This window comes from Charadrius vociferus, unplaced genomic scaffold (genome assembly GCF_000708025.1).
Source record: "Charadrius vociferus isolate BGI_N301 unplaced genomic scaffold, ASM70802v2 scaffold218, whole genome shotgun sequence".
Lineage (NCBI taxonomy): Eukaryota > Metazoa > Chordata > Aves > Charadriiformes > Charadriidae > Charadrius > Charadrius vociferus.
In genome coordinates this window covers 888,346-910,584 of record NW_009650084.1, presented here as the reverse complement: position 1 = coordinate 910,584, position 22,239 = coordinate 888,346, and the positions used below count along the sequence as shown (strand labels likewise).

General features: G+C 40.7%; 1 protein-coding gene across 1 annotated transcript in view; it reads left to right on the top strand.

Annotated features, from left to right (window-relative positions):
* Window positions 1–22,239, top strand: part of MCF2L (MCF.2 cell line derived transforming sequence-like) — a 91,534-nt gene that overhangs the window by 42,835 nt on the left and 26,460 nt on the right. The window contains exons 4-6 of the mRNA XM_009892133.1: window positions 9,738–9,828; window positions 21,062–21,181; window positions 21,653–21,769. Of these exons, the coding sequence (XP_009890435.1) occupies window positions 9,738–9,828; window positions 21,062–21,181; window positions 21,653–21,769 (328 nt within the window). The remainder of the gene's footprint in view (window positions 1–9,737; window positions 9,829–21,061; window positions 21,182–21,652; window positions 21,770–22,239) is intronic.

Sequence of the window (22,239 nt, the reverse complement as noted above, 5' to 3'; positions counted from 1 at the left end):
TTCTTTTGCTGGAATTCCTTCCTTTTCCTATATTTCTTCATGAACAATGGTCAGCCTTAGTTTGAGTTGGCTAGGTTTTTCCTTCCATAGTTAAAGTTCATTGAGCTGACTATGAGAGGGCCCAATAATCAAATTTAGCAAATTTTTCTAGTTCAGTAGCCTTTTGTTGAAGCACACAATACGGGCACTCTCTAGTTAAACACAGTAAGCTGTAGATGGCAAGTTTTGTCCCTGATCCCAGAGATTTGGATAGAGAGAGATAGGTGCTGTGCAGTGACTTCCACACCACCAAGCACCAGCTTTAAATTCAGCACCTCAGGAAGCTTGAGGTGAGCCTGTTCCTTGGGTCAATGCTCTAGAGATGGTTTTCCAAGGAGATCAGAGTCAATGGAACTGCACTTCCTGCACTAGCTGACTTCTTCAGTGTTTTCAGCTGAAGAGATATAGATTACAAAAATTAAAGATGAAACTATATTACTAATTCCATCTGAAATGATGCAGTTGTTGTTCATCATTGCATTCCCATTTGTCCTGTATGCAGTGCTATGTGCCAGATATGGAGCAAACTCATCATTTCTGGTTTTCCTCATAAATGTTGCTGGAATAAGAACTGATACCTGAGAGACCGGTTACATACCTTAACTGGAAGTGATTGTTTCAGGAATCTGACCTGAGTTGTCAGGCCCACAGTTTGACTCAGAGCCTAAATGTCGTGCCTGTTTGCTTTAGGGACTCAGGAGGTCTGCTAGGTAGGCAGAGAGGTTCATCTAGGTGTTCGTAAATGTTATCTTTGTTAGGAACAATTCTATTCAGATGTGCCCATATGACCTTGGTCATGCATATACATACTGATGGGATGCACACAGAGTGCTGAGTGAGCTGGCAGAAGTCATTGCTGGGCCACTTTCCATGGTTTTTGAAAGGTCCTGGAGAACAGGCGAGGTGCCTGAGGACTTGAGTAAAGCCAGTGTCTCTCCAGTCTTCAAACAGGGCAAGAAGGAAGACCTGGGAAACTACAGGCCAGCCAGCCTCAACTCCATCCCTGGAAAGGTGATGGAACAGCTTGTTCTGGGCATCATCTCAAAGAATCTGGAGGAAAAGAGGGTTATCAGAGGTAGTCAACATGGATTCATCAAGGGGAAGTCACGTCTGACTAATCTGATAGCCTTCTATGATGGTGTGACTGGACAGATAGATGAGGGGAGGGCAGTGGATGTGGTCTACCTTGACTTCAGCAGGGCTTTTGACACTGTCTCCCACATCATCCTCATGGGCAAGCTTAGGAAGTGCGGGTTAGATCAATGGACAATGGGGTGGATTGAAAACTGGCTGACAGAGCTCAGAGGGTTGTGATTAGCAGTACAGAGTCTAGTTGGAAGTCAGTAACGAGTGGTGTTCCCCAGGGGTCAGTACTGGGTCCAGTCCTGTTCAATATATTCATCAATTATCTGGATGAAGGGATAGAGTGTACCATCAGCAAGTTTGGTGATGACACAAACCTGGTGGGGGTGGCTGACACACTGGAAGGCCGTGCTGCCATATGGTGTAGGGTACTGCATCTGGGGAGGAATAACCCCATGCATCAGTACAGGTTGGGGGCTGACCTCCTGGAGCACAGCTCTGTGGAAAAGGACCTGGGAGTCCTGGTGGACAACAGGATGACCATGAGCCAGCAATGTGCCCTGGCGGCCAAGAAGGCCAATGGCATCCTGGCGTGCACCAAGAAGAGTGTGGCCAGTAGGTCGAGGGAGGTCATCCTCCCCCTCTACTCTGCCCTGGTGAGGCCCCATCTGGAGGACTGTGTCCAGTTCAAGACTCCCCGGTTCAAGAAGGACAGGGAACTGTTGGAGAGGGTCCAGCAAAGGGCTACAAAGATGATTAGGCGATTGGAGCATCTTTCTTATGAGGAAAGGCTGAGGGACTTGGGTCTTTTTAGTCTGGAGAAGAGAAGACTGAGGGGGATCTTATCAATCCTTATAAATACTTAAAGGGAGAGTACCAGGAGGATGGGACCAGTCTTTTTCCAGTGGTGCCCAGTGACAGAACAAGAGGTAACGGGCAGAAACTTGAACATAGGAAGTTCCATCTAAATGTGACAAGGAACTTCTTTAGTTTGAGGGTGGCAGAGCACTGGAACAGGCTGCCCAGAGAGGTTGTGGAGTCTCCAACTCTGGAGACATTCAAAACCCGCCTGGATGCCATACTGTGCAACCTGCTATAGGTGACCCTGCTCTGGCAGGGGGGTTGGACTAGATGATTTACAGAGGTCCCTTCTAACCTCTGCCATTCTGTTTTTCTGTGATCTGTGGCAGAACTTGGCTCCAAACTGCTATTTTCTGTCTAACCAATTAAATGTCATGATAGGATCATACAATTGTATATACAGCGGTCGTTTGGGAATATGTATTTGTTCTATTAATTTTCTTGGCAGTTTGGGTTTTTGTCACTGATATCTCAATACCAATGCAAAACTCAAATTTTCTGTCATAAAAATAGGAAATATAATTTTAAAGTTTGCTAATTTAAAGCAAGTGTAGTTAGTGGGAAGGTATTACTGTCCAGCTTTCAGAACACTTCCAACTTGTCTTAGGTGTGTAATCACTTTATGATTTGTGCATTTACATTGCAAATTTGGAAATATAGTTTGTAACATTACTGTTATAAAGGATTACAACATTTTTATTTGCCAGACTGTTCTTCAGTTGAATCCTTTTAAGTACTAATTTAAGTGCAGGTTTTTAAAAACCACATAAGTACGATCTGAAATAGCAGCAGCGTTACAAAGCAGTATTCAGCTTAGATACTGTGTTAAAAACTGCAGGCGCACTTACCAATTGAAACTAGAAAGTTCATTGTCCAGTGTAGAGCTCAAATAATGTCTGGTTTACAGTTCTTTTTCAGTTCCTGCTATCTCTAAATTGATTTAATCAGGCACTATCTACAGTGAGGTTAGGTACTATGTGCCATAAAACACTGCGATATCTGAAGCTTTCAAACTGGAGCTTCAGGAGTGTGATATATCCTCTTTTTTCCATCATTTGCTCAAGAAAGCACAAGGCTGCTTTCTTCTTAAAGACTGTTTTCCATCGTTAAGAAGTCTTTAATCTTAGTCTCACTTTGAATAATGAGAAAGAAGCTCTCATAAGATCAAAATATTTAAAGAACAATCAAGTGCAAAAATATTCTAAGAATTATTAAGTAGAACACCTTTTAAAATGAGGGAACCATGCCAAATAAAGTTTTTTGGTTTCTTTTTTAAAATACCCAGCTGGTGGATTTGTTTGGGAATTAAGTGTATAAGTTGACCAGGTTTGAAACAAAGTAGGCTTTATGATAACAAGCAATCAAGAATTGTAAGAAAATGAAACTGCTGTAGTCTAATTAGTGTTTAGTGCATGGGTACTAGATTTTGTTTAATGTTACAATTGAACTTTAACTTTTTTTTTCTTTGTCAAGTTCATAAACCATTCAGTTCTGCTCTAGGAAAAACTGCATCCTCTAGGACTTACCTAGTGATCAAATAGGAGAAGTCTTGGTTATCTTACATTAGGGACGCAAGGAGAGGAGGGGAGATGTGGGACAAGGCTACGCCAGGTGAATTGTTCCTGCCCTTTCACTTGCTGGGAAACCAGCATAAAATTGGTAATGTGAAATGTCACCAGAGGGCTTAGCTGAATTATTTTCTTTCATAGTTGCTGTACTGGAGATTTCTATGTTGATTTGTTAATACCATTAATCCAATGTTCTTCACTATATTATCTGGCCATGTCCTAGAGCATATAAAGGCCACTAAGGAGGTGACTCTTCTCTGCTTTCATTCATTGCCAGGCCATTAGTAGTTTTATTTTTTTTTTAATGTGTGAAACACATATGGTTCAGAAAGAGTTCTTGTCTCCCCCTCGCCCCCCAAGAACTCATTCCTAGCAGTAGCAGGAGAGATGGAGAAATGGTCTTTGAAGTAGCTCAGGTTCGATCAGCTGAAATGTCTCTGAAAATGTTGGATGCAAACATGAGGGAAACAATAACCTCACTAGTTAGTGTCTCATTTCCAATAGCCTGTTCCTAAGCAAAGTAACAGAGAATGCTGTTCTTGATTACCCTAGCTTGTTTGCTGATGGCTGAATACAGGATGACTTCCGACTTCAAAGGCTGATAGCTGCTGGAAGCGTTTTTATCACTGGGGGCATGATGGGAATGCTTGGTGTCCAAAGTGTTCGCAGCCCCTGTGCTCAGGCTACTGGACTATTTCATTGTATCTGCTCAACCTGTTTGAGCTTCAGGTTGTCTTTTTCTGCATGGGATACAATTCTACCTTCGAGACTTAATTTTTAATTTTTTTTTATTTTTTTTTTTAAAGAGCTGGTCCACACAACCCTTGTGGCATGCCCGAGCATAAACCTAATTGCTGTATTGACAGGATGGGCAATACCATTCCTAAGATAGACCTGACACCGTGTCTTGTATGTTTGTCCTTTTGTGGTACATTAGTATGGCCAATGATGGGTGGATGGGCCAATTCCATGATCCTTCCTACATAGGCCTATGTGTTGCATGCCAAAAAAGATCAGGATTTGTGAGCAGCCTGAGGCCCTGCATCTCTTCAAGAAGTGTGTGCGTATCACTGATGGTCAGTGATGAGCTACAGAGGGTGAGTAAACTTTAAGAATGGGTGTTACCAGGGACCTAAAGACAGTTTTAGCGGCCTATAATGCAGATTGCTGCAGACGTTACCTTGGTGGTCTGCTCAGTGCAGTAGTTCTTCACCAAATATTACTGAAATTCTACTATCAAAATAGCTGGTCATCCGTTGAGAACAAGAATTTCTAGTCAGTATAGGCAGAGGTAGTCAAGGTATGGAACAATCCTGAGTGTAATATAAGCCAACTGTTTAATAATAAGGTTTTAAGACTGAAATTCACTTTTATTAAACTGGAATTATTTACCCTAAAATGCTGCACAGAATTTCAAACATATAAAAATTTGATATTACCGAGTCTCTGTGCTGAACCCGAAGATTTGCTTTGTTTTGTTTGTAGTAGAGAGCAATGTATACAAGCAGTTTTCATACAGCAGTGTAGAAGCAATAGGAACTTATTTGTGTAGCAGTTGTCACCACCCATACCTTGGAGAAAAGCAAGGATCTTTCAGATGATGACTATGTAATTGCTTCCACACACCCCAGAGGGAAGTTTCTTTGTGCAGTCCTATGTACTATAAGCTTTCCCACCCTTTCCCCCAGGTGCATGAGCTCATAAGTCTTGCAAATGAGAGGGAGATGTCCCCATAATCTAAAGCTGAGGAATCACTAAGTGGAAAATTCAGTTCCTCCTCAACCCTCTATGTGGAGAAATCAGTGCTTGTTGGGCCCTCTCACCTGCTCCGAATGGTGTAACACTGGCTCCCCAAGATGGAGGGAGGGGACCGAGCAGAAATTCTACCTTCTGCTGCGTTTCTCCTGTCCTCTGTGGCCTCTGCTCTTCTTCCCCTGCTTTCTACCTTTCTGACCGGCCTTTGGGAGTTTGCTGGACATATTTCCTGCAGAGCAGGGATGGTTTCTCTGGCTTTCTAAAAATGTTCTGTTCTTTGTGTTGGTGAATAAACAGAAGAACATCTTCTGATGTTCTCGTGATTTTTGTGTGTGTGTGTGTTAGGAGGGAAACAAAGGAAGGAAATACTAAATTTGAATTACAAGCTTATATAAATTATGTTTCAGAAAGTACACCGGATACAAGTTAACATATTAAAGAAAACCGAGGTTGTAAGGGAAATGTCAAGAAGGCTTAGTAGGCAAGTGCTTCTGCTAAGGTTGTCTGCTGTTTCTCACTGTAAGGATTGGTTTCCAGTCACTTACAATTCTTTCTATTTGTGAGGTCTCATCTGAGTTTTTGGTTTAAAGTTTGGCCAAAATAGCTGAGTTGTTCCCCAAGAAGTGGGAATGAACCCACTGTGCTTTTCAAACATTGGAACAGCCTTTTGTTTAAGAAGCTCAAGTGTCTCCATCCTTTGGTCAAGGAGTCAGACTTAACACTTAGAAGAATGATGGCCTTTTTGTCAAGGAAATACCTTGAGAAAAATCTGCCTTGATCCCAGCTCACTGATGCTCAGCAGCTGCTTGAGTCTGTTGTCACAAATGTCCTTCTTCATCCTGGGGCTGAGCAGGAGTTTCTCCACTGCAGAATGAGCTGCCCAAGAGCCAGGTCTGCTGCCAGGGCTGAGAGCAGGAAGACTGTCTCGTGGGATGTGAGTGCCGCCTGTCAACAGGCAGGCAGTGCCCGCGAGCTGCCTCGCTCACCAGGCAGGACCACTGCCAAGGGAAGTGTCCACCTGAGGAAAGATACTGAAAGATTGAGTGGGACGTAGGGTAAGGGAGGCTTAGGCTGGAAGATGAGGGGACCGTGATATTCAGGAAGGGGTGAGAACCGATTTGGTCATTTGTCTTGGCAGTATAAAATAAAATAATAATAAATAAAAAAACCCTCCAAGATTTTTTTTCGCTGTTCTTGTGACAAGGCAGCAAGGAATGACAAGGGTTGAAGGGATGAATGGGAGAGACAAATGTGGGTGGTGGTGAGAGGTTTATTGGAGAGTGATGCAGAGGCCTGAGAAGACCTGGGCTAAGCTGATGAGTACGATGCAACTGGAGCAAGGCATAGGGTAAAGCTTGATGAGGCGGACGGGCCGTGTCCATCAGAGCATGATTCTGCTGAGACACAGAGCAGAAGCCAAAATGCTTTAATCTCAAGCAAATGGGGGGTCAGGGGGAGAGGAAATCCGTATTTGGATAGAATGTAATCGGGGGAAGAGGAAATCCGTATTTGGATAGAATGTAATAAATATGGCTGAGGGAAAGGGGAGCAGCTGGCACTCACAGCACCATTCTTCCTATAGCCTAAAAGAGAGGGGGGTCTTGCAAACTCTCTTGTAACTATGTCCGCAGGTGTGTGTGGCAGCAAGGAGAGGTCAGTAGAGCAAGGGTGCGCTGGCAAACAGACCTGTTTCCAATATTTACTTTTCTTGAATACGTGACTTTGTTGTCTTCATAATGTTCTCAGCTTTGTTGTACACAATGTCTTAATTTCGTTTGTTGCTTCCTGCCTATTGCTGGGGCTGGATCCCAGACTCAATAGCCAGCCCTTTGCAACAAGACACTGTTGTCAAGATAACAAATAGTTCTCTCACTGTGATCTCAGAATAAAGCATTGAAATTTATTTAAGCAACCTGTGTTAACGGAGTGTTAACTGTTTGAAGTCAGGTGCTCAAGACTTTGCCCTTGGGTCTCTTCTAGCCAGCATTGCAGAATCCTGACTTTTATGTCTGAGCCTGGAAGGGGGCCACATTCTGAATCATGCAACTACCCAATATATTTGGTCCATCACAGAATTCACAGAATGGTTAGGGTTGGAAGGGACCTTTGGAGATCATCTAGTCCAACCCCCAAAATTTGATTTGATCAATTTGAAAAAATTGAATTGGATCAATTTGATCCAGTGGAAAAAGAAGGCTGGCTAAAGACATCTTTTGGGCTATCATAGGGACATGCTTTCCTTTGTCAACTCTTCAACTTAAACAAGACTTGTCTCTTTTCTAGGAGAATATTAAGTTCTGCTTATCGCCAGGTATTGAGGCAGGTGACTAACTGTGTGGAGCTGCCATGTAGATCTTCTCTGGGATTCCAGTTGAGCCTGTCTTTCCCTGTGCTCCTGGAGAGAAATCTGATTGACACTCTGTCAGATGCTTTAATTTTATTCCTGTAATGCAGAAATGTCAATACTTTCTTGAAATATGATACAGGTGTTGCATTTAGGTACTCTGTGGGGTCTGAGATTACGCTTCTCCTGAGGAAGTACGCAGAAATTTCAGGACTCTTGGGGACTTGTACTGAGCACAGGAAATAGCTCTTTAAGAGTCTTGAAACTCTTCAAAACCGACATGAACTGTTGTGGGAACAGTTTCTAATAATCTTTTTGACTCCTTTCATCCACATTGGGCAGTGTCACCCAAAGAGTTTGTTTTGCTACCTGATTATTGTGGAACATGGTTGCTATTAGCGTTTTATTTTGCTCAATGACTACAGGATAAAATGGTTGGAACTTTAAATGGGGAACAGGAAGATGCTAAAATCAGTCTGGACCTCTCCTCCTCTTGCTTTTCAAATAAAGAGAGAGAAGGAAGAGGGGAAACTAGTAAATCATGGAAATTTGCTGTAGTGGGAAGCATATTGCTAATATAAAGCCTTGTTTGTCTGCAAGGGTTGTTCAGGCTTACAAGGCAAGTACAGATGTTGTTTATCAGTGTTGTTCTGACCCAGAGGCAAGAGTTAAATAACGTGCGCTGAATGTGGGCAGTGAGGGGTTGTTTCTAATATTCGTCTATGTTAAAATGACTGCTTAGCTGCTTTTAAAAGAAAGCAAGTGTTCCTTCGCATTTCTTATTATTATTCATGTTTCCCCCTAAATATTTAGTCTGTAAATTTGAAAGATATTACAGTTTGTAAAAGAGAAGGGATAGACTATGAGTCATGTTTAAATTTGTAATTTTGAAGAATAGCTTAAGATGACACATCTGGGTACCTGCATTCTTAATCTTCCTCAACATCCTCTTGTTATTATGCTACCAACATAATCTTATAAAGCAAAGCGGGTGTTTTCATGATTCAGCAATCTCGAATAAGGGATCCAGACATCCTGTTGTGTTGATTTTTATGTTGTCTTTTAAGGTATGATGATAACAAATCAATGCACAGTATTTCTAAATGTCACACAGTGCAGACAGTAGGCCTTGCACCATATTATTATCCGGACTAAAAATATAGCACACATATTAAAAATGACCAAATATAGGAGAAAAAAACAAATCCGACTCCGTCTGCCTTGTATTTGCCTGTCGTTTCCATTTTGATTGCGATTGGCTGGCAAGGGCTGCTGCTGGCATTGCACAATTGGCTTAGATGGGGAATTACAAAACAGGAGCAGATCCCTTGATTGGGATTCGGTAGCACATGCAGCTGAGCACAGGCGAAAAAGAAAGGTCACCCGTACGCAAGGATTTGAGCGGGATTTCTCTCACAGATGTTTCCATTCCGGAGAAGTGCGTCTGATCTCATTTTTCTCATCTATGACTTGAAGGGTTTAAATGCCGTAGGGATTTTTTGTTTCGGTGGATGTGAAAATGCACCGGGGAACAAGTTTGCAACCTGGAGGCATATGAGAATTTCAGATGCGCAGAGCAGTATTGTGGAATGATCTTAACAACCTGCATTTTTACGGAGTTTTAAATATCAGTGAGGAGGAAGACAATTCAAACAGAAGGTTAAAAGCAGATGTAAAAGGAAACCAACTTTGTTTTGATCCTGAAATTGTACTGAAAACATCATGAAGGAGGGACTATATAGCACCAAAATGATGGAGAATCAAAAGGGTTTATTTTCATCTGAAGTGATCTCTGTAAAAGAAATGTAAAAACTCTTTCATGAAAAAGAAGAATTCATGATTTGAATATAGTTTGAAGCTCTGTGGAACGTATTTGGGACTGCTGCATCTTTCCAATGGTGTATAGCATAGTATATCTTTATCTAAGATGTTTAGATGAAGAAGATTCTGCACAAAAAGGTCAAGCAACTTTTTTTTTTTTTTTAACTAATTTTAAACTGCTTTTTTGCATGAGAGAACCAGAGGAATTTCATTTGTATTTTTAATTAAACTTTCTCTTCTTTTCTTCTTTCCTCCTCCAAACTTAGTTTACGAGATGCTGGAATTGGATTTATACTTGTCATAGATCGCAGACAGGACAAATGGACCTCTGTGAAAGCTTCCATACTGCGGATAGCAGTGAGTACTGTTTTAAATTAACTCCTTAGAAAGATTTTCCATGTTGAACCTTCCTCTTATGAGTAGAAAAGCAGCAATGATTTTATTTCTTCAACAAAATATTAGGTGATACATGACACATATGACACAAAAAGTATCCGGTAGTGCTTTTGTATCTCAGCTGACTGGGACTGAGCATCATGTGTCGATGACGTGCTTTCAATGCAGTTTGCAGGTCAGGACATCAGCCTGAGAAGGCACTTGGAGACCGTGTGTGTAGCATGCAGCTCTCCCAAGTGGCAACTAATATTTCCATGGGCAGCCTGTGCATCTCAAGTGAGCTTCCTTTTTAGGAAAGGTTGAGGATGAGGGTCATGATTTAGTTTGCCACGTGTGAAAGGAGTTAAGGTGTAAAAGTTGATCTTGTGGTGTTTGAATTAAAACAAAGGTTGCTTGTAAGCAAGAAAATCTTACATATCTGCTATGATGAATTGACAGCACATATGGTTACTTTCAGTCTCCTTTTTAATTAATATTTTTTAAATCTGAAAACTAAACTTATTAAAGGCTTTTTTCTTTTTTTCTTACACAAGTAGGAAATGACGGGTTCAGGTTTATCATGTGCTTACCATACTGTTTGTTTACTTTTTGTTGTTTTTTTTCCTTGTTATCCTTGCTTGAATTGTTAGTGTTTATAATCTTTTCAGTAAGTGCTGAAAAACAGAGCTGTAAGCATCATCTTTAATTTTTCATGGCTGAAAATATTAAGCTCTTTAAAATAAAAGTGAAATGAAGACAGTAAAAGTCATTTTTGTGTAGCCCTATTTTGACCAAAGCACTGTTTGTTTATTGTAAATTAAAAGATTCATTTAAAGGTAATGTATCGCTCCTATTATGAGACTTATTGTGAATGAATATATAATGATATAATATTCCCAAAATACAACTTTTTCCACAATAAGAATGTTTAGGAATGTTAAAATGTTAAAAACATACAAAAATATAGCAAACCTTGCTTTTTGCAGCTCACTTTGAAATTTTGAGATGCATTGTTGAACAGATTCCATTAATGGAAACCGAGAGCAGCACAAATTGGGCTGATTAAAGAAAAAGAACTATACCTCTGGGGTTTTTGAATCTCTTTCAAAATTCAACACTGATTTTTATTTAAAGACAGTTAACTATTCAACATACAACACTCCTGTTATTTACGTAGTTGAGGTGGTAGGAGGTGGGGGGCAACTACAGACATGTTGTTTATAGCCATAATATTAATATTTATGGTAACATTCCTCCAGAGTGCCTTATTTTGCCTAGGAGCACCATATAGAGAATCTGAGTATCTATTCCCCGTGATGTGGGATCCATCATTGTAGAGATGGTGTTGGTGCCGAAGGGCTTTGCCTGGAGAAAAGTGTTAAGTGCAGTGAGCTCTGTGGGTTGCAACCGTTGATGGTGGGTTAGTTTTCTTTTTTCATTCTTTTCTCATTCTTCTGTGAGGTTTATTTAAAAAAGAAATCGTGCTTCCCAGCTGAAGTCCAATCTGTTAGAGGCATGATCTTTTTTTATATTTGTTTCTTTCATTGAACTTGCTCGGCTTTGGCTTTGTATTGCATCCGTCAATGTATGTGGCGGTCCTCCTCTTGGGCTTCAGCAGTAGTCACGTCATCCTTGAACACTCGAAAATTTTATCTTTCTATTCCAAAAAAAGATATAGTGAAAAATTGTTTGCTGTTGTCCACTATTTGTTTACTATAATATTTGCCATAAATGAACTCTAAATACATTTCTGTTGTCTGTTCATTAAAAAAACAAAGCGAGACACAAACAATATGTATCTTGTGCCAAAGTCATGAGGATTTCTGTAGGTCCTACTGATGGACAAAGATTTTTAAATGGCTCAAGCGTAACTAGAGGCTCAACTTCCAATTTGGTTTTCCTGTCAGAGTTGTCTTTTGATGGTGATCTAGCATCTGAGTGTCACTTGGGCTGTCTGGATTGAACCTTATGTCTGAAAGCCTGGTATCTCCAGCAGTTTTGATTGCTTAAGCTTATTGCTTTGTGTGAGGATATGAGTCTCGCCTTATTTGTAAAAAGAGTTTTGGCTGGTGGTTCATTTGTACTAGGTCCTGCAGTGTCTTCCTGGCTATTTTTCCCAGTTTTTCTCTAATCACCCCAAGGGGTTTTACCCTTTTGTTTTGTGAAATCAGAGACGCCAGCGCGGAGTGCTGCGGCTGGAGCACTGCCCAACAGGAATATCCTGGCTGCAGCATCTGCCCATCAGTAATATCCCGACAACTGTAGGAACTATATTTGTAAGCACTGAGGAGCTGTTAACCAGAAACTCATACTAATGTGTATTTTTTTTTTAATTTTTTGTTATTCTCGAGACTCTTCACACACGAATGTTTGGTTTGTACTAGTAGGTATTAGCAGTATTTTTGAAACAAAACTAATGAAGAAAGAATTTTTGTTTCAGGCTGAAATTAATGTGGAAAATCTATATGATGAAAAAATTATAGGCTTCATTTTTCCTTCTTTGTTAGGGACAGAAAATGAGCAATGAGGAGCTGAATCTTTATTTCATGCTGATAATTTAGGGTAGCTATAGAGAGTCAAGACTGTGAAGATGAGGTAAACCTATTTTTGCAGACATAGTTGAAGGGCAGCAGCCGCACCGTTCACCAAGGATGTCTGCTGCTGAAGGAGATGCAGCGACAGCAGAACTGAAACCAAAGCCAGAGGCACTGAGCTGAAAAATGGCCCATCTTTTCCTGGGACATGCAGAGAGATTGTGACAAGCACATACTGAGGCATGCAGGCTTTGCTATTGTTATACTCTTCTTGACAAAGTTGCAATAGCGAGGCAGCTCAGGACGCTCTCCTTAGCCAGTGCAAGACTGCAGATGCTGTGGCTTAAGAGACACTGCAAACAAGATGATTTTTTTGTTTTTTTCCCTTGATTTAGCTAAAGTGAAGTTATTAGCCCAGTGCTGTCAAGAACAGCATGCGTTTGGAGGGTGACTCATCCTATCTGAGATAGGTGGGATGGATAACCTAAAGATACCATTGACAATATCGAAAGCTTAGCTTTTAGATGGCTGTAAGTGGGACAGAATTCCTCCCTACTGTTGAGTCTCCAAGAAGAATTTAGCCTACTGGGATAGCCAGGCTGAGAGGTGGAGTTCTGGTAGAGACACCAAAAGCCAAGCTTTATGTTGTTAAGTGTGAAGTCTTGGCACTAAATTGTCGTGTTCCTAGAGGGGCCATAGAAAACTGAACGGTATTGCAAGAAAAATATCAAAGTTAGCAGTTGCAAATTGTTCACTCTTATTATGTTGTTGCTTCAAGATACAAAAATTCTTAAGTTTTTTGCCCTGTCAGCTGCTGAGATTATTCTAAATTTGTGTTATAATATCCTGTTTTCAGTTAAACATGGTATACAGAGACACACAAGACCTTGCTGAACCTTTTAGCTCCTGTGGCTGGGCAAGTGGGTAGGCTCATGGAAGAGGATGCAAGAAGGAGCAGTCATATAGCTTGATAAAACGGCTCAATGTTGTCCCAACTGAAGTCAGGTGAATGACAAACACCTGACAAATTGATCCCCTTTTCCTTTCTAGGCAGTCAAAAGTTACTCTTTGTTTTTTCCTCTTTTTTCTTTTTTTTTGTTGTCTCTCCTTGTGTTATCATACCTAAACAAGCAATATTCAACTCACACTTGTAGGAGCAAGGCTCATTACTAACCAATGTATTCTGGGATTTCACACTGCTCTGTTCATTGTTCCAGTGTGTTTTCCTTAAAAAAAAAAAAAAAAACAACAAACAAACAAAAAAAAAAAACCTATGTCAGTACATTGTCTTTGTCTCTGTTGTCCTGTCATTGTCTTCCTCCATCTTGAGGGAAAGGTTGAAGTGTGAACTCAGCCTTTTAGACAAACAAAAAACCGCACTCAACATCATGAAAAGTTCCACCACAGCCATCCATCAGCCTCATGTTGAAAGTCCAGAGAAAATAAACTTCCTGAAACTTGGTGCTTAGTGAATAACATACGTGTGGGCAACTGCTCTTGAGGAAGCAGTTGGTATGGAGGTCCCTCAGGTGACAGTGAGAAAGTTTTATCCAGTCACAAAAGTTTTCAGCCCTTTCTAAGTGTGACAAGAGTTGGGTTTTATCCAGCCTCCTGGAGAAGTTTGCTTCCTGATTTGCCGCCTTTGACTAAGGACGTGTTGCATGCAGGTTTCATGCCTTCTATTTTGCACTGCATTGTCCAGAACACTGTTTTCCTTAGCTCGTCATAAACCAAAAAGCAGTCTTCACTGAGACTTCGCTCATTAATTGCTTTGAAGAGTAGGGCCAAGACCACTAGCTAGCAGGAGAAGACCAAAAGCCAATGGAGAGACTGGAGTGCTAATACCAGCCTAAACCTTGCAGGAGCCAGGCAGTCCCGTTTTTGTGCCATCTGGAGTCTTATCATTGGTTTTACATCCAAGGTGAGAAACAGTGAACTACAGTAATCCGACCTTGAGTTCTCTGACCTTGTTTGTAGAGAGACGTTGAGTTTCTTAGTGAGTTGTTGATGGAGAAAAGATGCATTTAGTAACTGATGCTCCCCGAAAGGCACTGTTTTATGTTATGGATAGGCATTTCCTGCTAGCCCAGTTTCTAGCTAGCTCTTTGCATCATGTCCTGAAAACTGTAGCGACAGTTAACAATTTGTATGGATTAAGTTTGAAAAAACTGCTCTTTTTTCAGCCTGTAGTCACGTTTCTCATTTTTGCTTGGATTCAAAACAAGACCAAGAACTTTTGACAGTATGATGAACCATATTTGTATTAATTTCATAGCTATGATTATGAATTATTTTAGTAAATGATAAGCTGAAAAGGTTATTTTGAGATGCTGTACGGTCTTGTCTTATTGCTTTGAATGTTTTGAGAATATTACATGTGCAGGCACTTTTGCAGTGTCAGACATTTTTCCTTTTTATTACATGTTTTTTTAATACATGAAAAGAGAGAAGCGAATCACTTAAACTGTGAAAACAGGATCATAACATTACAAGCATTAAACCCAGATCTAATGCAAAACAGCTCAATGTTTTTCAAACTGCTCCTCTTATGAATTGATTTAATTCAAGATTCTTTCTTGACAAGAAGCCTGTGTAAGAGACTTAATTCTAGCCAGGAATAAACAGTCTTGCAAAAAAAAAAAAAAAAAAAAGTAGTTATTAGCTCCTTTATATACCGAAGTATTTTGGAAAGAAGTGCCCTGTGGCTTACGGCATACTAGTAGCTGCAGAAGGGAAAACACCATCACAGAGTTTGGTAATGTGGTTATATTGAAGCTCTTCACAAAATGAAAACTAGCATTGTTCCAAGTATTTTAAGACAGAACTACTAAAACTGAGCTAAGCGTTAGCTCTTTGATGGCTCGCGTGGTTCAGATATTTCTGAAAGCTGGCTGTTTACTTGGGAAGCAGAAGAAAAGGGATTGTATGTTCACTGTTTATCAGAAGAGCTTTCCTTTGCTGTGTAGGAGTATAAAAGACGTCTGAGCACCAGAGCAGCTGAGTGAATTGCTCTGTGGGATTGAACGGCAGACTGCACCTGTATTTTAAGTGCATCTCAGTCTAAAATGTATACATATCTATCTACATAATTCCTTTGTATACTAAATAAGCCCTAGGAGGAAACGTGAGATAAGAAAACTCAAAAGTATTGGTTTTCTTGCCAAAAGCTTACCTTTAAGTATTCACTGCTGAAAGCTGTAGCGACTGGCTTCTGGTTGTAGACCCCAGCCATCGCACTGCTCCTGCGCTGCCTCTTCGGGGAGCAGCAGCCTGGCAGCACTGCATCCTATCTCAGTGAATATTGTGACTATTCTAAAGTGTGCAATTTAATGAGACTTAGTCCTCATTTGAAAATTCTATCTGCCTGATAGCCTATAGCACATATGTTTACAATTGCTGTCAGGTGGGAGCGTGTGGCATTGCTGCTCTGCCTGACTGGGGCAGATAAAATTGCTGAGTGACTTAAATAGTTCCCTGCTGGCACCAACATAGCGAGACCATGTTACACAGTGGAAACCAAAGACAGGAAGAGTCTCAGTACCTGTCTTTGGGAAAATGCTACTCTTCCTTCCCTGCAAGTAAGGTACGCCTTACAGAGCATCAGGCAGGGGTTGTTTCCTGCTCCGCTTTTGTGTTCCCTTCCAGCCATTCAGCATCATGTTATCTTCATTCATGAGATGGCTTGCCTACCCTTACCTCTCCCTATTAACAGCTGCCTAACTTTAGAGTCAGTACTGGTGCCTCTCTGTTATTAATATTCTGTGAAGGAAAGTGATAATTAAGATTATATGCAACTAGTTTAATTATACATTTTGCCCAAAACCCACCCAGGTTCAATCTCTCTAAGATTCCCTCTTTCCAGAAGCCTGGAGCATGCAGTGGAAAGCTCCACATCCCTGAGAAGCGGAGGCCTGAAAGCAGGCAGGTCAACTTGTTCCTGAATATTTATTAACTGATTTATCAGAGGATTTAAGGTAGCTCCTGTTTTGACCAGCCAGCGAAAGTTCTTCCCTGTTCCAGGTTTGGGGTACTCATAGGGCAGCAAAGATCTCAGTGTATTGGAAAGCTTTGATTTAAGGGCTGTGCTGTGTATAAATTCCTGGTTTCATCAGATTTGTTTCAAAGCTGATAACTACATGCACATCTACATCTCTTTCTGTATCTTTGGAATCGGCCCTGGCCTGACTGGATAGGGAAGTGAAGGAGATAAGCGGATAGAAAACTAATCCCAGGAGTGTCATGAAGCATCAAATAAGTGCCAGAGCTGATGCAAGTGAGGTGAAGGAATATATGGGTTGGGCTACAACAGAATAGGGGCTACCCTAATTTTCATAGAGGATGCCGAAAATAGGACAGTGTTTTTTCTCTGCTGGTCTCTTTTGCATAGGTATTAAATGAGTTGAAGTGCAATATTTGAGACAAGATGTTGGGGGAAGCAGTCAATATTAGTTAATCTATTAAAGAAAGACACTTTTGGAAAAAAACAGGTTTCAAACACACAAACCCTTCTTCAAGTCACAATGATGTTCAGTGACTTCACTAAAACAGTCCTTGGAGGCACTTTATTTTATGATGCTACTAAGCATACAGAAATATTTATTTTTGTGCTTAACAATTGGCACAGCATTGTTGAGAAGTCGTTGTTTGCTCTGCCTGCTTAGCATATAATGGCTTCAAACAAATATGCTGATGGACTGGAACAGAGATTTTTTGTGTGTGTGTGTGTGTTCTCTCTTGTTCAGGGTGAAGTTGACAGGTTGATAAAGTTCAAAAGCATCTAAGGAGTGTCTCTTGCATCATATCATTGTCTCTGCAAGTCACCAGGGCTTTAGAAAGAAAAAAAAAAGTTTGGAAAATAGTAATATTTGGGCAGTGAAGATATAAACTCAGAGAAACTGGAATAGCTGGCACTGGTCCAGCATTGTTTACTGTAGTGATCCTCCCTTTTTTTGTTGTTGTTTCACAAATGTCAATTTGCAGATTTGACTCCTCCACAAGCAGAGGAGGCATCATTTTTTGAGACAGGGTTTTTTTTGTGGGTTTTTGGGGGGCTGGGGTGACCAACAGAAAAAATGAAGAAGCATAGGACACAGTCTAGTGGAGACAACAAGAGTGTTGTAGACAGGATAATCCAGAGTTTGAGTTGAGAGGCTGAGAAAACTTCTGGGAAGTCTTGAATGGGAATTAGTCTAGATGGCACAAGACTAGTGATTTCAATAGCATGGTTTTGGGTAGACACACTGAGATGCAGAAACACTGTAACGTGTTTTCTCTAGCTCTCTTTGAATTGAACAATAATGAGAGACCCTACTTAATTTGGTCATGCAATTAAACTCTGTTTCTCATAAGAGATACAGTTTATGGAAATTTCCTATTGCATTGCATTTGGCTACTACTGTTTGCTTCAGTAATAGTCTAAATATCATAGAATAACAGCCTGGGTTCATAGAGTCATGGAATCTCTTGAGTTGGAAGGGACCCATAAGAACCATTGAGTCCAACTCCCTGCTCCTAGCAGGACTACCTAAAACTAAACCATATAGCTAAGAGCATCATCCAGATGCTCCTTGAACTCTGACAGGTTTGATGCCATCACCACTTCCCTGGGGAGCCTGTTCCAGTGACCCCTCCCACTCCCTCTGTGAAGAGTCTTTTCCTAAAGTACAATCTGAACTTCCCCTGACGCAGCTTTGTTCCATTTCTTTGTGTCCTATTGCTGGTCACCAGAGAGAGGAGATCAGCATTTCCTTCTCGGCTGCCCCCCTTGGCAAAGTTGTAGACTGCAATGAGGTCACCCCTCAGCCTTCTCTTCTCCAAGCTGAACAAACCAAGTGACCTCAGCCAGTCCTCATAAGTCTTGCCTTTGAGGCCTTTCATGATCTTGATCATCCTCCTCTGGACACACTCTTAATAGTTTGATGTCCTTCTTATATTGAGGTACCCAAAACTGCACACAGTGCTGGAGGTGGGGCCACACCAGTGCAGCATAGAATGGGACAATCACCTCCCTGTGAGGGTTGGGAAGGACCTCAAATGACCATCTGGCCCAACCTTTCATGAGTAAAGGGAGACTCGGTGAGACTATCTAGCACCCTTTGCATCTTGAAAACCTCCAGCAATAAGGACCCAACCCCAGCCCTGGGGAGGTTGTTCCAGTGAAAGGTTGTTCTCACTGTAAAATGATTTCTTTCTTATATTGAAGTTAAACCTCTCCTGGTGCAACTTGTACCCATTGCCCTTTGTCTTCTCTACGTGGCTCCTTGTGAAGAGAGAACCCCTGTCCTCTTTGTAGCCACCCTTGTAAGTGGCGGCTGGAATACTGTGATGAGGTCCTCCCTGAGCCTTCTCTTCTCCTTGGTGAAGAGATGTAACTTCTTCAGCCTGTCCTCATAGGGCAGGTTCTCCAGCCCACTGATCATCTTTGTGGCCCTCCTTTGGACCCCCTCCAGTCTGCCCACATTTTTCTTGAATTGTGGGGACCGGAACAGGACACAGTATTCCAGGTGTAGCTGGACAAGTGCTGAGTAGAGTGGGATGCTCACATCTCTATTTCTGCTAGTCATGCCCCAGTGGATGTAGGCTGGGATCCAATTTGCCTTGGTTGTTGCAGTGGCACACTGCTGACTCGTGTTTAACTTGTTGTTCACCAGAATCACAGGTCTCTCTCAGGACGTTTTCTCCAAAACTCTGGAGTAAAAATCTAGACTACAGTCACAAAGTGTAAACCTGAGAATTTATAGTTAGAATGAAGAGATTTATCGCTTATACATGTAACTTAAAATTTACTTTAACCAGTCGGTGTCTTTCATGCTTCATCTTTTTATGCCATTGTGTATTTCTAATGTATCTACTCAACTTGAAGCTAACAGGACAGGCATTTCCCTGTATTCTGGGTAAGGCTAAATGGGTAACACATATGCCCTGTCAAAGACAGTGTGTCTGGATGTCATGTACTGGGGTGGATATCTCACATGAAGACTCTATTTTTTCCAAAGTGTGTTATCTAAAAGATATTTCTTCTGGAAGCTTTTTCATCTGAAACATTGGTATTGCCATTAAACAAACTTCACATTTTGGAAGATAATTTTTCACGTTTGACAGCTCTGTCAGAGTCCACACACTGCTCCTACAGGCACATTACATAGCTGTCATTCTAAAAATATTATTCAGGAGATTTAATTTTAAAAAATCTTTTTGTCTATTCTTGCAATATTTCTTAGTATGAGTTAAATAATATTCTTAAATTTGTGGCTGAATACTTCGGGAAAAGATGGTTAAAAATAATTTTTTCTTCTGACTTTTCTGTAAAAAGTTTTTCCTCTGTTTCATAACTGTGCATTTACTCCTTTTAATACACATAGAAAGACTGTTTACAGTGCAAGGGTGAGGAGCCTAGTGTGGGCACTCGGAGTTACCTGGATTTTGTTCCCAGCCCTTGGGCAGACCCTTTAGGACTGAACCACCGTGCTTTCTAGAAAATTTGGATGTCACTGAAGCGGAGACAGACTGTGAAGCTCAAGTCTTTTAAGGTTCCTCAATCAATTGGAGTTCTCAGTTGTACACTGAATATCTGGGGAACCACAATGAATCCATGAAGTCTTCCAGAGAAGTTTTTAGCTGCTTTTCTCTTTTAAAAAGTATGTAATTTCCAATGCTAAATACCTGGAGCCCTTGGAAACCTTAAAATGAGTATTAAACAACTCTCCAACCTTCCAGATATTAATAGTTTCACAAGGCGTGGAAACAGAGCATAGCATAACGGCTTCTTCAGTCACTGTTTGGGGTTTGGTTAGCTTTTTTGGGTGGTAATTCAATTTGCTAGAAATGTGACATAATTTCTAACAGTATAATGAAGAAAATTGCATACTTAATCATTATAATGATAATTTCTTTAGTGAGCTTTGCTGCCTCCCTACAGTGGAAATACTGAACAGGGGGAGAAGACTTACATGATTTCAAGAATGGCCAAATGCCAAGTATGCAACCCTCTCAACCCTCTGCCTCAGCCTCAGCTGAGGTTGATTTTTAGTAATGTAATGCTATTTCTTTGCTTTTCTTCTCCTCTCTTCTGTTTTCCCACTATCACTTGTAGAACTGGGAAGATCCATCAGACTACTAGTTGGAAGATGATGAGGAAAAACCGCAGCTGAGAATTACTGTGTTTGATTTTTATTTTCCTCTGCAAAATTAAAGTTTATTTCTAAGATACTGCCTGAGAAATTCAGTCTCAGTGGCAACTGTTTGTGTAGACAACTGGCAAGGTAATATATGCACCAACTAGAAATGTGTTGTTAGGTGTTCAGACAATAATGGAGGTTTCTCTTGGCACCCCTCTGTTCAACAGAAGATAAGGTAATCACGCAAGTACTGCTGTTGAAAAAGTGCTGAGCCACCGCTGTTTGTTCATTAGCCTCGCTGGCTAGGATGTAATCTTAGCTGAAGAGCAGTACAAGCCAGTCCTGAAAAATTCAATTCCAGGAGAATAGATGCTATTCCCAAAGATGAGTAAATGTCTCTTTGAATGAAGCTCTCTGCAAGTCTTGCTGGGTTTATAATTGGTCGCCCCGTAATGGGAGGCCTTTGATACAGTTAGTTTGTGGTTTTAACAGGAGCTTCTGCTTGTTCAGAAATATTTTCTGGAGCTGAGACACAGAAAATAGTAGACTAAACTTGTTTTGCAGGCATCTTTCCCAGGAAACCTGCAACTAGTCCTCGTTCTGCGCCCAACAGGATTTTTTCATCGAGCTCTCTCGGACATCGCTTTCAAGTTCAACAAAGATGAGTTTAAAATGAAAGTACCTGTAAGTAATCCTTTGTTTTCACTTTATCACCAGGGATCTATTAAAGTACTTAATCTAGCCAGCAAGGACCTAATAAAACAAAAAAACAACCCAAACCCAACAAAAAAACCCCATGCTTAAAGGTGGTTCTTGAATCTTGACTTAAAGGTTCCTCTTAGAAAATATATTGATAAACCATATGTGCTTTATCTTGATAAAAAACCTTGATGCAGTCATTTATGTTGTATAATTCATAAGCTTTATTTTAATATGCACTGTTAAGCGTGGTGCTCATGCATCACGCTTTTACATCATCTTCAACTGAAACAACTGTTAAGTTTATTTATTCTATACCCAAAGGAAATAGTTCCATCGCTTGCTTCTGTATTAAACTGAAGTTTCTCTATCAGAGGCCGAAGGATAGAGTTTAGAATCCTTAATAAGGGACTTCTCACTACTGTTTGCATTTACTTTTTTTTATTGCTGCTGCAGATCATAATGCTGGGCTCTGTATCAGAACTGCAGGGTTATATTGATAAAACACAATTAACAGAAGATCTTGGTGGCACCCTGGATTACTGCCATAACAGATGGCTGTCCCGTCGCACTGTAAGTCTTAAGTTTTTGTTTTAACTTCTCAGCTTAACAAACCCTTCTGTTTTATACCCTGTCATTTATAAGACAGATTCCAAGTGATGCAAGTTGACTTGCTGGGAGTGAGAAGATGTTCCCAACGGTACTTAGTCATCTTAGAGAAAAAAAATATGAGTAATAATTTGGGAGTGGTTTTCTGAACACTTGGAGCAAAGGAACTACAGTGTATTATTGTGTTGAAGTTTATTGCTTTTGCTACGAGAAAGAAAAAGCTCAAGTTGTAGAGTAACTCCAGATTATAAAAATATGAGGAAGATATACCTGATACGAGCCTAGGAAAAACATACAATTAAGGAATTAATGGTGACGGTATCTGTTGCTTGCAAAATTATACTTTGACCATTTTTCAGTCTCGTAATTCATCTGCTCGGGTTTGTTTTGTGAGTTATATTTTGTGTGTATGTGTCTGTTTGTACATATGCATG